General features: G+C 37.7%; 1 protein-coding gene across 2 annotated transcripts in view; it reads left to right on the top strand.

Moving 5' to 3' along the window:
* The window catches only part of LOC126236775 (alanine--tRNA ligase, cytoplasmic), a 205,355-nt gene that overhangs the window by 162,285 nt on the left and 26,796 nt on the right, over positions 1–16,274 (top strand). For both annotated transcript variants that reach the window (XM_049946353.1, XM_049946352.1), the window contains one exon: positions 3,972–4,124. In XM_049946353.1, the coding sequence (XP_049802310.1) occupies positions 3,972–4,124 (153 nt within the window). The remainder of the gene's footprint in view (positions 1–3,971; positions 4,125–16,274) is intronic.

Below are 16,274 nucleotides of genomic sequence, written 5' to 3'. Positions count from 1 at the left end.
GTGAAGTCATATTGTTGGGGCCCAGAGGTGACCCCAGCAATGACGGATGAAGTGGCTGTATGAAGGTCAGAATGAAGCACTGCTGCCTTCATCTGGACATGGGTTGAGAGTGGTGGTGGTGATTGGAATCGAGCAGCGGATTGTTGGTAAGACATCCTTGAATGAATAGGACTTTTATTCATGTTAAGTACAGAGGTGTGTTCACCACAGAAACTCAGCAGGGCACCTGGGCTGTGGCAGGATAAATTGGGTCACCCGCCAATGCCACCAGCATGGCAGTAGCTGACAAGGACAGCGTACAGTGGTCGATGAATGGCAGTCACATCCAGGCTGTGCTTTGGGCCATGAAATATCGCCCAGGAGGGATGGTACTCAAACCATAGCCTCCAGCAAGTTTGATGTCGAAGGTGTGTGCTGACCCAGTGCAGCCAGCAGTGACAAGGTGGTCCACAAGGACTGAAGTGCGGCAACAGAATAGCCAGACAGTTACCAGTCTGGACTGGAGCACATATCTCACCAGGAAGGCGGTTGCCCTCAGTAGGTAGCCACCCAGTAAGTGACTCAGCGATGTTAAGATGCCAGGTGGCCCAGTTCAGGTGGATGGCTGTAGCTCCTGGAACCCAAGTCCAGAGTATGTGATTGGCTGCATTGCTGTGTACTACAAATAGTCATCATCTCAAAGTTAAAGCCTAATAATGGTAGCATAGCCTGGTATCACGTAAACATCTCGACACCATCTGAGAACATATGAGCACACAGAAAGAGGGATTAATTCAAGTACTGTTTTGCAAACCAAACCAGCTGCTGTTTTTTCTGCGTCATCACCCAACAAACTAATAATATAAATTACCAAAACTATTCTTAGTTAATTCCTTTCACCAATCATTTAACAGCAAATTGTTCCATTCAGTTGTTCATCGTGCTTCGCATTCTTGCTCATTTACCAACGGTTTCTAATTTAATTATTACTTAACTAATCATTATTCACTATGAGTAGCACAGTACATTGGTAGTTGATGAAATTGGAATTCACAGGGATGGGCAGTTTTCCGGTTGAGTTAGATGCAGGTTATACAAAGCAAGATCAGAAATGCAACAGTACCGGGAACTGAGGCAATCAAGGTCATAATGTCATTGCACTGCCTATTGTGGTACTGCTGTACAGTCACGAAAACAAAACTGTTTGCATGGAAAATGGTTACTCATTGAACCAGAGTTCTGCGTCTCTAATGTGGTAGGTTCCAGTGGCCTATTTGTTGTAGCTTCTCTTGTCTTAAGGTTTACAATGCTGGTGCATATTATTTATAGTCTTCAAGAGAACTGTCGCAGTAAGAACCAAAAAATCTAAACAAAACTCCCAACAGCACCATGCACGTAAAGATGAAAATGGTAGTCTTTTTAAACAAACTCTTAATCACTTTCAGTAACAAAACCACAACACAAACATTCTTGCACCTTGTCACATCAAAAACAGTTTTGAGCACTCAGCTGCTCTGGTGTGATGCCGTTGTTCGTTGTCAGGTGCCTGCCCCTTCGCCTCAATATGTGGCTTTATGTGCCATCCTCAATGCACCACTGCTACCAGCTGCTGTATCAACATAGCAGTTGATGCGTGGTCTGAGTACCAGTTCTCACTAAGCATTCGTGTAGTGCACACAAAAAAATCTTAAATAAAAATGTAGCACCTTACATTAATGTCTGCTACTGTTTAGGCATACTGCTGTTTCTTTTGACATTTATCCTTGGTATTGCTGCATAAATTTAAATACATAATTTAAGAGTCTGATATCACCTTTCTGAGCAGTCTTGATTCATATCACTACAAACACTCAGATTAGTTATTGTCACTGCCTTCATCTTGGTTACTGTTGAAATTGTCGCTGTCTTCTTTAATGTAGTGTTTTAACACTTTTTGCACATATTCTTTCTGTAGTATACTTCAGTGTCTGAATGCACAAGGTGAAGTGTATTGGTATGCTGTTTTCCTAACAGTAAGATACAGTCAGTTGTAAATTAGATAAAACTTTTTATTGCATTAATTATCTATTCTCTTTGACTGCATGTGGATACGCCAACTTATCGTGTGCAGCTTTACGTTTGCCACCAATTTCAGTAATGTTTCTTTCACATTTTTAATGCACAGTCCAAGGAATGTCATTAGCAGACAAGTCTCCAATTGCTTTACTTATTAAGCCGTCAGGGTTCTGGTCAAATAATACTTCAGTTGTGGTATTACGTGGTTTATTGTTTAAAACCTTTTCAAATTTTCTGACAAACTGTCTCCACTTTACAGTCTTTTCTGGCAATATACTCTGCAAAGCCTATTCATATCCTTCATTATACACTCATATTTATTACAAGTTGGCCTGTAGTGTGATGTATACACTGGCACAGCATAACATTTTTCAAAGTCATTCCAGCCAGTTGTCTCCCATTGTCACTAACTGTTTTCTCAGGCACACACATCTTCATGAAGTAAAATTTTTCAGTTTTGATGCTGTGACTGTTCCTCTAGCCTTTTGTAGCAGATATAAATTTACATGTTTAGAGAATAACTAAATATGAATCTGTTAATGGCCAGATAAATTTACATGTTTAGAGAATAACTAAATATGAATCTGTTAATGGCCACAGAAGTTTAATAGTATGTTTTAGGGTTGTACCATATTTAACTTGTAAGAAATGAAACTGTAATTCTTAATGTTACCACCCCTTTGGGTTCGGGGGTAAGAATAGGCCAGCGGTATTCCTGCCTCTCGTAAGAGGTGACTAAAAGGAGTCTCAAACATTTCGGCCCTTATGTGATGGTCCCCTCTTGGGTTTGACCACCATATTTCAAAATTATTCCAAAGAGCGAGCCAATTGGGGAAGGGCGCCTTACTTGGTGCATTGTGTCCACCATGCATTGAGACCTTTACCCAGCTTATTCGTCATTGCATTGCAGTCCCGCTTGCTCTCCATCTCTTGGGCAAGCATACATTCCTGGGTACAATTTCCGCCATGCACTCTGCAGTGTCGCTTTCTGTGCTGACGGTGACCATGGACCACTTGCCACCTAATATCCAGCACGGTAGCCAGTCCGTTGTGGTGGGGCTGCCATGTACCTGTTGGTTGTACATCGTGCATTGAGACCTATACCCAGATTAGTCATCGTTGCATTGCAGTCCCGCTTGTTCTCCATCTCTTGGGCAAGCATACATTCCTGGGTACAATTTCCGCCATGCACTCTGCAGTGTCGCTTTCTGTGCTGACGACGACCATGGACCACTTGCCACCTAATATCCAACACAGTAGCCAGTCCATTGTGGTGGGGCCGCCATGTACCCTGTTGGTTGTAGCCCCCTGACAACACAGGGATCGCTCTACTGTTGGCTGTGCCATTAACTCCCCACATATGCCAAGGAGTAGATGCCGACAATGCACCTGCACACAAAGCAAAACTGGTTCAGGATACAATCAAAACACTTGGCTGGGAGCTGCTACCCCACTCGCCGTATTATCTTGGCCCCTTCTGACTACCATTTGTTTTCATCAATGGGACACACATTGGCTGAGGAACACTTAGATTCCTACAAAGAAGTCGAAAATTTGGTGTCTGATTGGTTTGCTTCAAAAGACGAACATTTCTATTGGCGCGGTGTCCACAAATTGCCAGAAAGGTGGTCAAAATGTATAGAAAGCAATGGTCAGTACTTTGAATAAAATGTTTTTACTTTTCAATTCAAAATTAGTGTTTAATTTTCACACAAAAACGCTCGTTTCGTACCGCTACACCTGGTATTTTAAGAGTTTTCATCAGGAATTCAAGGATATGGTTTCTGAAAATAGGTACTGGTCAGCATTTCTATCTCTCTATCATTTTTAACAACCTTCTGAGCTGAAATTTTTATTTTACAAACAATTGTTCTAATATTTTATCACTTTAAGTTACATTATTTCATACTTTTAATAACTTGCTCTTTTACTTACAGGCTCTGAAGAAAGCTGATGTTCTTCAGAAACAACTTAACCAACTGCAGTCAGTTCTAAATTTACATGGTGATTCCAATATCAAAGATCTGCAGAAGATGATTGCTGATTTGTCAAATAGTGTGTCACAAGCAGTAATTCCATATTGGAGAAAGGTAATTGTGTTTCATCAGTGGTGAGTAGGGAAAGGAAAAAATCGTTTCTTTTTGTCAATTTCAGTGTTTCTTTTTGCAGATTTTGGCATTGTTTTTGCCAATTTTGGTGTTCGTTTTTTTACAAGTGTCGGTATTGGCTTTTTTACCAATTGTGGTGTGAAATTTTTTTACCAGATTTGGTGTAATTTTTTGCCAATTTTGATGTAATTTTTTTGCCAATTTTGGTGTCAGTTTCTGGTGTATTTGGTTTGGGGTGTGGTGCATTCCTTATTTTCATCATATCTCATTGTTGTTCAGTGTAATGTTGAAAATGAAAATATACATACCATTTACATTATATGAGGGACATTCAGTAGTTAGAGACAAATTGATGTAGAAATAAAATTGTGTTCTTACAAAATTAGATTTTCACTACTTCTCAGTATAACCACGCCAACTTTAATACACTTGTCGCCACAATGAACCCCCCCCCCCCCCACACACACACACACACACACATGTGCGCGCATGTGCGATGCAAAGAAATCTTCATCTTGTTATTTGAACCACTTTCCCACATATTCTTTGATCAATTTGTTGTTACTAACCGCATTTCCTCATAATGCCTCCTTGAGTGGACCAAATAAATGATAATCCAAGGGAGCCAAATCTGGACTCACCCAATCCATTTTTTCAGTGGTTTTGTGGGTCAGGTGGGCGATTTGAGGTGACTATAGTCTTGTAGCAATATTACACCTTTTCTTTGAGATCCACAATGTTTTCCTCCCATTTTTGGCTTTACTTTGTTCATCAGCATGTCTGAGTAGTAGACACTGTTTATTGTATGCTGATCTTCCAAATATTCACAAAAGGTGACACGTTAGGCATCCCAAAAGACGGTCAACATTACTTTTCCTGCCGATGATTGTATTGTGAATTTCTTTTGGGCAGATGTGCTGGTGTGCTTTCATTCCATGCTTTGGCATTTTTAACTCCAGTCCTAATTAGTGAACTCAAGTTCCATCACACTTTAATATCTGGTTTATGAAAGGTGAACTGTTGTAGCCACTTACAAAAATTTCTGCAGTTCATACAAATTTCACCACACTGCAAAATCATTCAAGAAAAGATTTTAGCAGATGTTTCACATTCAGAAAGCGAAAAAAGGATCACAGGAGGTTGTCCAACTAATCTGGAAACTTCCAGAGGGCACACCATTATTAAATGCAATATTGTGGATATAAGCAAAACCATTATTAAGCATCAGCTGCCCGCAGCTCATCCTAGCAGTGCCAACCTATTGTGACAAGTACAAAACCCCTCCTACAAAACTGTCACATCTGTTTCTCTCTCTGATTGAGTGTCCCTAATGTTTACTGACATCACATATCTCATTTATGTACATTATTTTAAAAAAATCGTTTACATTTGACCCTTTAACACCTGTACAACCATAAAGAAAGCATTGTCATAACTTTAAAGTTCTCGCCAAAGATACTATGCCACTCATTTGTTAACACAAAGCAGCTACTGAGTGTATATTTGATTTTATATCTGGTAATGGGGAAAGTGGCTTTTTCACTAAATAATGAAGCGACTTGCGTCTAGTCAGAATATTTTTACAGCTGAATCCTGCCATTACTGATATGGTAGAACAGTCTCTTTGCCATGTCAGTGTTTAACTGACTCCATCGTAATCATCCTATGGTTGAAATGAGAATCTGTGACTATGAATATAGAATTGCATGGATCTGTTGTAAAATTTCTTAGGTTAGTGCCAATGTGCTACCCCAAAGTATTTCAATGTTCTCTTCATCTCTGCCTGAAGTATTTGTCCCTTCATGTTTCCCAAAAACTTTCCGATTTCATCACCAAAAATTCCTTTTGCACAATAATGAAGCAGTCTTCATACACTGACTTGGAAATTAAATCAAACACAGTCCGAACGGGTCTGCAAGGCCCAATGGTACTGCCTGGCTGCCATGTCATCCTCAGCACTTAGGTATCACCTGGTGCAAATATGGAAGGGCATGCATTCAGCACGCCATTCTCCCGGCCGTTGTCAGTTACTGTGACCAATACAGTAGCTCCTCAATTGGCCTTGCAAGGGCTGAGTGCACCACGCTTGCCATCAGCATTCAGCAGACCCAAACAGTGACCCATCCAAGTGCTAGCCAAGCCTGACAGCGGCTAACTTCCAGTTTATGACTGTGGGAAGGCTGTTGGCTTAACTTGGAATATAAATATTGGTTTTATCTAACAATGTCACATTTCCTGATATTTTTGCCAACAAATTGTACCAAAAGCAATGCAGTTCAGAGAGATTTTTAATGTGGTGCATCATTTAAGCTGCATATCTTCATTGTATGCAAGTATAAATAAGAAAACTACCAGATACAACACTTAAACTTCAGAACACTTAATGAACATGGCACCTGCTCAGTTTGCTTCCGTCACCCATTAAGGTGATTCCAAAAGAAACTGTCAAACCATATCATGCAGTACAATTGAAATTCATCTGTCTGTCTATGGCTGTTGTGGTGTCAGCGAACATCACATATCCCATGCTGTGTGATTGCCTATGGAAGCTAACCAAGCAGATGCCATGTTGATTAACATGTTTGCAAAACTACATAACATAATTGACCATGCACGTGATAGATATGTACCCAGCAGAACAGTTTACAGTGGGAGGGAACCTCCATGGTATACAGTTATTGTAAAGAAACTTATAAAGAAACAGACATTACTGCATAATAGATGTAAAACAAAGCATAGGGCTATAGATAGAGAGATGCTGAATGAAATGCGTTTGGCTGTTTAGAGAGCAGCCCTGGATCTACTATATTTCCAAACGGGGGCAAGACCTGGATAGTGGCCATTTTCATCTACCTTATTTACTTAAATAACATGGCAGAACATAATTTACGAAGTACCAATATCACATGCCTATTATGTCTACTACAAGCAAAAAGTTTTATGTTGGGAAGTAATTTCAGATTTCATTCATATGCTTCAGTTTTTCAAACACAAGATCGAAAAGTAGTAGTACTGTTTGTCCATTATAAGTTGATGATTGGCACGGTGGCTGTCAGCAATGGTCATGACACCACATTACGCCTGCCAAGGGTAGAGGAGTGGCGAGCGGAAGGCAGTGTTGGCTGCCTGCAGCAGTGCTGGCACCACCGCCCACGTTTTGTGCTTAACACTCACGGAAATATTTCCCACTTAAGTGACACTTCTGTAAGATTGGAAATCACCTAATTTGTTGCCATATTCATGATCGAGAGTTTTAGCTACAACTTACGTGTTATTTATTTGTCACAAATAATGAAAAATGAAAGTAGATGAACGTGCAGCTTACGACACTATGAATCAAATGTCAAAAACTGATTTTTTGAATCTGTTCACACATTGCATTTATTAAACACAGCACAGCAGTCATATTTACAAAGCGTAATTAACTGTACCTGAAAGAACTGCCCAAATGATGTTCAGTAAAGATAACTGTCATTCATGTTTGATTGAAAATCATCATAATCATCATAGCTTGAGCGTGTGGTACTGATGAAAACTTAATCAATGACCATTTCCATTATTCCACCTCGTGTCCAGTACTCTTGCTCCAGCTGCTGCACTTTGCTGTTGGAACCTAGCCAATCCTGTGCAGTAACTGAAAGGAAAGCAGCATTAACAAGATTCTGCAGTCTTTCCTTTGACATGTCACCAGTGATGTTGTTCTCCCTGAACCTGCATTTTATTTTGGCTGACACCAGTTCTGTCGGATTTAGATTGCAGTTGTAGGGTGGTAAACAGACTATTTTGTGGCCTCTGCTCTCTGTGATTTTATCCACAATGTACACTTTCACTGCTAGTTTGCTTTCCTTTCTAGGCAACAGTTTAGTCATTCTGATTGAGTCGTTGCAGTTTATTTTCCAGTCTCGCAACCACTCTAAAATCATAATCCTGCAGTTACATTTATTAGGCATTCTGTCAAAGTTCCTGCCGTGGTATGGTGCATTATCATAAAATCACTGAATTTGGTGGAATTTTGTGGAACCATATCTGCAACCCCCCCTCCACACACACACACACACACACACACACACACTTGTCGACATACAGTAATTTCATCAATTTCAAGAAATTCGCAAGTTAATGAAAACAGTTTCTTGCATGAAGCTCTGACAAACTAAATCTTTGTACCAGAGTGCGTTCCCAGGTTCGAGTCCCAGTCTGGCACACAGTTTTAATTTTTCAGGAAGTTTCAGATCAGCACATACTCTGCTGAAAGGTGAAAATTTGTTCCAGTTTCTTGCATCTTACTGCAAGTACTTGTAAAATTTGTCATTTAATTAAAAGTTTTTCTCAAACTTACAGAAGTTGTGTGTGCTCATCACTGATGTGAAAACATCAGTTTCGAATATAAGATTAGCACAAAGGCAAATAGGCTGAAACAAATGTACTACTGGAACCCTTAAGCACAAATAATTGGCACCACCAGTCTAGGAAATGCGAAATGAGTTTACCATTAAATTTGTTTCACCAGCAGGGAAAACAGAATGGCAATATAGCCATCTTTAAATTTTAGATGATTTTTAATGTTACTTTAAACATAAGTGCTTTACATTTATGTTAAAATCAGTAAATACCGCTTTTAAAATCAAAGAGTAATTAAAAGACAGTCTCTTGAGATATTGCACCATATTTTTGTTTTCCATTATTGAATATTTGATTATAGAATAGACAAGAGATGTTCGAAATTTGCATATGACTTTCTCAAAGTTTTTAGTATACGTGAAATGCTCTGATTTTAGTTAATTGAATAGTGTTTTGTGGTAACATGAATAGGTACTCCTCTAACATTTTTCCTGTTTTTAATTTTTGTGTTTCATCATGATTTTTATTCATTAATAATAGTGCAGCAACAGTGACGGCTGCTTTGGTTTTTAAGAATAACTGCACTTTTGCAGCAAGTACTAGTGGAAATTTGCTGAAATACTCTCTCCCCAGTGACTTGAACAAGTAAACCTGAGTAAGATTTTGTTATAATGTAAACATCGCAGCAAGCACTTACAGAAGTTAAGTAGTACTAAACACAAGTCTTCCGTAATATTTCGCGTCTTTGGGCAACTTGATGTTTCCAGCCCTCAGAAACACACATTTTCTCCACTTCTGGCAGCACTAGCACAATAGTAAAGTTATCGTGGCTAAACAGTAGTACGAAATTTTTATATAAATATAGAGTTGTCATATTCTTACATATAATTTGCGTGATGTCCCTGTTTATTCTCCTTCCTCGTTCTAACAATCGATCTTGTCATCACTAATTCTGCGACAGTTCCTGCAATTGTCAAAACTTATTCTCTGGTTAGGCATTATTATGTGTTTCTTCAATGTGTTTTCCACACTATTCCAATAATAAAATTAGAATTGAGCAGCTGCTACTGGGAACTATACAACTGGCCCTTAGTAATGTAGCGATTTGGCAAAAATATTGTCAAAATTTCATTTTCTTAGATACACTGAAAAGATTGTATATTACTTTCCTTACCTGTTATTCATGTTAGTCATTTATTTCCACTCTGATCATCTGAATCTATGGATTTTGTTACTAATTACATCAACACTTATCATTCGCACATGCAACCAACCGAGTAAATAAACTGTGATTGGCAGTCACATGTTTGGGTATATTCAGTTCAGCTTGTGTAGCCCTGTCCCCTTTTGTCTGTGGGGAAAGTTTTTTTATTTCTAGATGTGATGTGGTTCCCCTGGCAGAGACCTCAGGTAAACTATGTGCGCATTAAAAAATCATGTTATGGTTCATTCAGACATGAACTTAGATTGTGTTCAGATATGTTCAATAAACAAATGGGAAGTGTTTCAAAATCTTATGAACATTAGATAGACAAATGTGCCCTGGATGCTTCCTAGCTTTGTGAAACAAGGTTTTCTCATTCAAGAATGTGAATTTGGTGCCTCCTGAAATTGCCACCCAGGGCAAATAACCAAGACATCCCCCCCCCCCTCCCCCTCTTCCCTCCCCTGTATCCCTTGTAGATCTGAGCCTGCTGGAGAGCAATGTGTGATGCCTTCAATTACTACCATAGCAGTTATTATCAAATGATATTTCACAAAACCCAAAGATATTGTGGTCATATGTAAAGGCTGTTAGTGCCACAAAGCTAGTGTCCAGTCCCTAGTGAATGAGACAGGAACTGAAATTGAAGGTAGCAGAGCAAAAGCTAAAATGCTTAATTCCATTTTAAAATGTTTCTTTACATAGGAAAATCTAGGAGAATCTTCCCAGTTTAATTCACATACCACTGAAAAGATGAATGAGTAAGTATTACTGTCAGTGGTGTTGAGAAGTTAAAACCAAAGCTCCATGGTCAAATGGAATCCTTTTTAGAGTTTATACTGAATTTCCAACAGAGTTAGCCCGTCTTCTAGCTATAATATAGTGTAGATCCCTCGAACAAAAACCGTGCCCAGTTCTTGGCAAAAAGCACAGCTCACACCAGTCTACAAGAAGTGTAGTAAAAGTGATCCACAAAAGTACCACCCAATATCCGTGTCACCGATTTGTTGTAGAACCTTCTAATGTATTCTGAGTTCAAACATAATAAGGTATCTTGAACAGAATGACCTCCTCAATGCCAACCAACATGAATTCTGAAAACATTTATCATGTGGTACTCAACTCGCACTTTTTTCTCGTTACGTACTGAAAGCTTTGGATCAAGGCAATCAGGTAGATGCAGTATTTCTTGATTTCCAAAAAGGATTTTACTTGGTACTACATCTATGCTTATTGTCAAAAGTATGATCATATGGGGTATCAAGTGAAATTTGACTGGATTGAGGACTTTTTGGTAGGGTGGGCACAGAATGTTATCCTGGATGGAGAGTCGTCGTCAGATATAGAAGTAACTTTAGGTGTGGCCCTGGGAAGTGTTTTAGAACTCTTGCTGTTCATATAGTGTATGAATGATCTTGCAAACAATATTAATAGTAACCTCAGACTTTATGCATATAATGCCAGTTACCTGTAATTACATACTATCTGAAAGAAGCTGCATAAATATTCAGTCATATCTCGATAAGATTTCAAAGTGGTGCAAAGGTTGACAGCTTGCTTAAATGTTCAGAAAATGTAAAATTGTGCACTTCACAAAACAAAAAAATGTAGTATCCTGTGACTATAATATGAATGAGTCGCTGTTGGAATTGGCCAACTCGTACAAATACATGGTTGTAATACTTTGTAGGGATATGAAATGGGTAAAGCAGGTGGTAAACAGTTTATTGGTAGACTATTGGGGGAGTGCAGTCAATCTAAAAAGGAGATTGTGTGACCGGTTCTAGAATTTGCTCAAGTGTATGGAACCTGTACCAAATAGGACTAACGGGATATTGAATGTATTCAGAGAAGGGCAGCATGAATGGTCACATATTTGTGTGATGTGTGGGAGAGTGTCACAGAGATCCTGATGGAACTAAACTGGAAGGCTCCTGAAGACAGATAGAAATTGTCCTGAGAAAATCTGTTAGCAAAGTTTCAAGAAATGGCTTTAAATGATGACTCTGGAAACATACTACAATCCCCTACATGTTGCTCACAAGGGGATAGTGAGGATAGGGTTGGAGTTATTACTGCACACACAGAGGCATTCAAACAAATATTCTTTCCACACTCCATAATTGAATGGAACGGGGAGAAACCCCAATAACTGGTACAGTGGGTTGTACACCTTGCAGAGTACAGATGCAGATGTTGAACTGCCGTATTTGGGGGTTTTCATACTTTCACTGGTGTACTACAAATTTATGACATTTACGTAAGACACCACATAAACACATTAGATGCTGGCCTCAGTCACCCTGAGTGGGGCATCTGATGTTATTAACACATTTTCAAAAATTGTAGCTTTATAACTGTGATTGAAATAAATTTGTGTGATGTTTAAAATGAAACAGTAAACCTGGTTTATCTGTTTTTTATAATCTTATTATGAAATATTAATATTAGCAGATACACAAAATGTTGTATTGAATGCATGGTTCTTAGTATAATATGTTCTGAAATACTCAGGCATATAAAGAGCTACATTACAATTTGGACACAACCAGACATTTCCTTTTTGCATATTTTTCCTTTCTGGTTCTTACTAACATCAGGTTTGGTGTCTCCTCCCACTCCCCTCCCCCTCAGTGGATGGCATCTTTTTGGCAAAATGTCATCCACTAAGTCTGCTTGGTCGAAGAACTGGAGAAGAATTAACCTTTTGAAGTATGTTGCCTTGTGCCTCAAAAGAAATTTGTAACTGTACAAGAAACTGGGGGAGGGTGCACTTTCTTCTTTCACTCATATTGTGTGTCCCTTTGTACAGTGTGAATGCATTCGTGATGCTCATCACAAACCAATGGAAGAACAGTTTTCCCACCATGTAAAATGATCTCTCTTGAAAGAATAATAAACAACAATTTGAAATGATCTATCTTCTCCTACTTCGTGAGTATTATAATCCAGGGTTACGTCTGGTTTTGCTTAGTTACTGCCCTCACTCATGATCTCACAGTTACCTCTGTTGCTGAAGTAGTGTAGCATCAAAAACGTCTCTAGTCTTCCTCCATTTTAGGCAGATGTAATGGATCTGGGAGATGTTATTTTTTTTACTGTATTTGTCGATACCAAATTGTAAATGTTTTTTTTTTAATACTTTTTGTCAGAATTTATTGTAATTTGCCTTATTATATGTTAATTTACTTATGTTTTTGAGAGTGAAAGCATATTGATTACTATTAGTAAATGTATCGAAGAATAGCAAAGACTGATTACAAATGGAAGCTTGTGTGTTGTGTAAAATATCTTTGACGCTGGAGTCGTCTTTGACTATAGTCAGTCGGCAGCTAACTCTTGGTGTGTGTTGACGGAAGAACAATGTGAAGGTCGCCGTCATAAATAATTTTGAATTATGTTACTATTTTTTTTGTATTAACCATAAAAAAAGAAACTACATTTGAAGAAATGGTATTTGAAACACCAAAATGAGGCAAACACGTTGAACCACATCTTTTCTGCAGCCGACAAAGATGCATTGTGGAATCATACTTAGACAACTGAAGCCAAGACTAATATCGCCTTGCAAACATCTAACGGAAAAGGTACTGTCACGAAATGTGGCAAATTTAAGTAAATAAAAAATAGTGACCATATTTTCAACTTGTGTCTTAGCCGGGATACAATATTTCAACTGGGGGCTCAGCGGGGATATTGTGTTCACGAGATCTTCAACAGTGCTACGAGGAAGAAAATTTTGGTGTGTTAATACCAGTTTCTTCAGAATGTGTGTTACAGTATTTGTGTTCATCAGGAAGTAAAAGTTTTGAGAAGAAATGTTTCGGCAAAAAATATAATTTTCGACAGAAGAAAATACTTCAAGAATTTTGGTCAACAATCACATGGATGGAAAACGTGGATTTGCAACAGTAGAAGAGTGTTCCAGATAAGTCACGAAACCCTCGTATTTTGTTAAAACAATATTTTTATCTTGTTTTGTATTGTTGTGTATAAATTTTTGTTGTTCACAATGATTTACGAGATTTTCGAGAGTATTGTGCCTAAAGTAGAAAGTAGTAATTTAATAGACTTCGAAAATCAGGACAGGTCAAATGAAACAGAAAGAACCGATCAATTTGATTTAAAAAGTTTTCTTGTAAATTTCACGAAAGATATTAAACAATCAGTTGACGACAATAAGACTTACTGGGATGAAAAAATTGATAACATTTTGTTGCAAGTCCAAGCAGTCAATACCCAAGTGGGTGATCTATCGAACAGAGTTGGCAGTGTTGAGGAAAAAATTGAATCTGTGGAAGCAAAAGTAAATGAAATTGATGCTAAATTGAGCGGTGAAATTAATACTGTAAAAAATGAGTTCCTGGTAGATAGGGAAAGAAATTTAATTGAATTTAATGAGATAAAAGGGGAAATTAAAAATTTGGATGAGAACACAAAAGTTTTAGTAAAAAATGTACAACAAGAAACTGACAATCGTTTGGTTACTCTAGAAAAAAAAATAGAGTCCAATGATTTAGAAAACAAAAAATCAGTCAGAGAACTTAGCGAAAAACTTGAAAGTTTTGACATTGAATTTCAAAGCAAAAATCACAATGTCAACACATGCAATCTTGTATCTAATATTCCAGTGAAGCACTTTTCGGTAGATGGACCCTTACATCCCGTTGATTTTATACAGTATTGTAAGGATTGTTTTTTACCTCACTCACCAGATGATATGAAAATTAAATTTGTGAAAAAATTCTTGGAAGGGGAAGCTTTGAGTTGGGCAAACCAGATTGTAACTTTGGGGATGACCTTTTCAGAATTTGAATCAAAATTTCGGGAAAATTTTTGGGATGATCTTAAACAAACTAGAATCAAAAGTGAATTTTTGAATGGGAGAAACTATAGAGAATCAGATGGGAACATGAAACAATTTTGCAAAAGTGAACTTCAAAAACTTATTCATTTAACAAAACCTTTGGATGACTTGATCAAAATTCATACCTTAAAGAGAAGATTGCCATCAGCAATGCAGTTGAGTTTAGTTCATTGTCCTGATAGTAATGTAGAGCAGTTTCTCAATTATATTGAAAAGTTGGATAGGGTAACAACAAGAACACACAGTGGGTTTACTCAGAAAGGTAATGGTCAAAATTGGGGAAATGACAACTTTCAAAAAAAGGGAACAAAACAATTATCATGGTGTCAGTCAAAATTCATGCGGATATAACAATTTTCAAAAGAGGGACCATAATTTTTATCCAAAACAAGAACAACATTTTCGCGGAAATAATCAACAAAATAGAGAACACTTTGGGGATCAAAATCACAGAAATTTTGTTAGAGATCAGTACAATAGAAACTACCAACAATCAGGTAATGTTTGGCCTAGGAATGGGAACAGAAATGTTGATCAGAGACATTGGCAGAACCACAATCAGCAGTTCAAACAGGAACCGGAAATAAGAAACGAGTAGACGCCCTCTTGAAGGTCCGCAAGGTTGAGGCAGAAGGTGAGCATGATGAAAGGACCAATGGATGTGACTATCATAAACCCAAACATGACAGTTCCAAACCTAAGCTATCACATGAGGTCATTAGTTGTTACTTATTGAAGAAATTTCAAGAGGAAAATAATGATGATAAAGATAACATTTTCAGTACACAAGAACATACAGTAGATGGAAATTTTGACAGTATCAATTTACTAAAAGAAAATAGATTGGAGAATATTGAAACTCATAGATTTGATACTGATGAAGTTGAATTTGGGAATTTAGTAAATTTGAAAATTTCAGAAACACAAAATTTATCTGGGGAGCAAAAACAACAGTTAGAAAATCTGCTGTGGGAATACAGTGATGTTTTCAGTGACATACCTGGTAGGGTAAAGGGTTATCAATGTGAGCTTCAGGTAAAACCTCATGAACCATTTTTCATAAAACCATACAGTATTGCAATATCAAAAAGACCTGCTGTTGAGAAAGAGCTGAAAAAGATGGAAGGATGTAATATAATAGAAAGGAGTATCAGTGCATATAATAATCCTCTAGTAGTAGTTTCGAAAAAAGATGGTGGAGTAAGATTGGTTTTGGACTCTAGACACTTAAGCAAAATTTTGTTCAGACTGACAGACCATCCTGAAAATATTGATGAGTTACTGTATAAATTTACAGATATAAAATATATGTCAAGTTTGGATCCAACTTCGGGTTTTCCTCAGGTACCACTTTCGGTTAATTCTAGAAAATATACTGCTTTCTTGTGCAATGGTAAGAGTTACCAATATTGTGTTGTGCCATTTGGGTTAAATTCTTCTGTTTCCGAATTTATAAGAGCTTTGGATCATGTACTGGGTCAAGAACTTGCGTCTAAACTGATAATTTATGTAGATGACATTTTGGTTACAGGGCAAAATTGGGAGGAACATTTTTCGATTTTGAAGTCAGTTTGTGAAAAACTTAGAAAAGGGGGGATGACATTGAAATTAGAGAAATGTAAATTTGCAGTTTCTGAATTAAAATTTTTGGGTCATGTTGTCACAGACAAGGGAATTTTGGCAGATCCAGAAAAAATTAAAGCAATTTCAGAAATTCCTA

The sequence above is a fragment of the Schistocerca nitens genome, chromosome 2 (genome assembly GCF_023898315.1).
Source record: "Schistocerca nitens isolate TAMUIC-IGC-003100 chromosome 2, iqSchNite1.1, whole genome shotgun sequence".
In the NCBI taxonomy this organism is placed as follows: Eukaryota; Metazoa; Arthropoda; class Insecta; order Orthoptera; family Acrididae; genus Schistocerca; species Schistocerca nitens.
The sequence above is the reverse complement of the archived record's forward strand: the minus strand, read 5'-3'. Positions and strand labels throughout refer to the sequence as shown.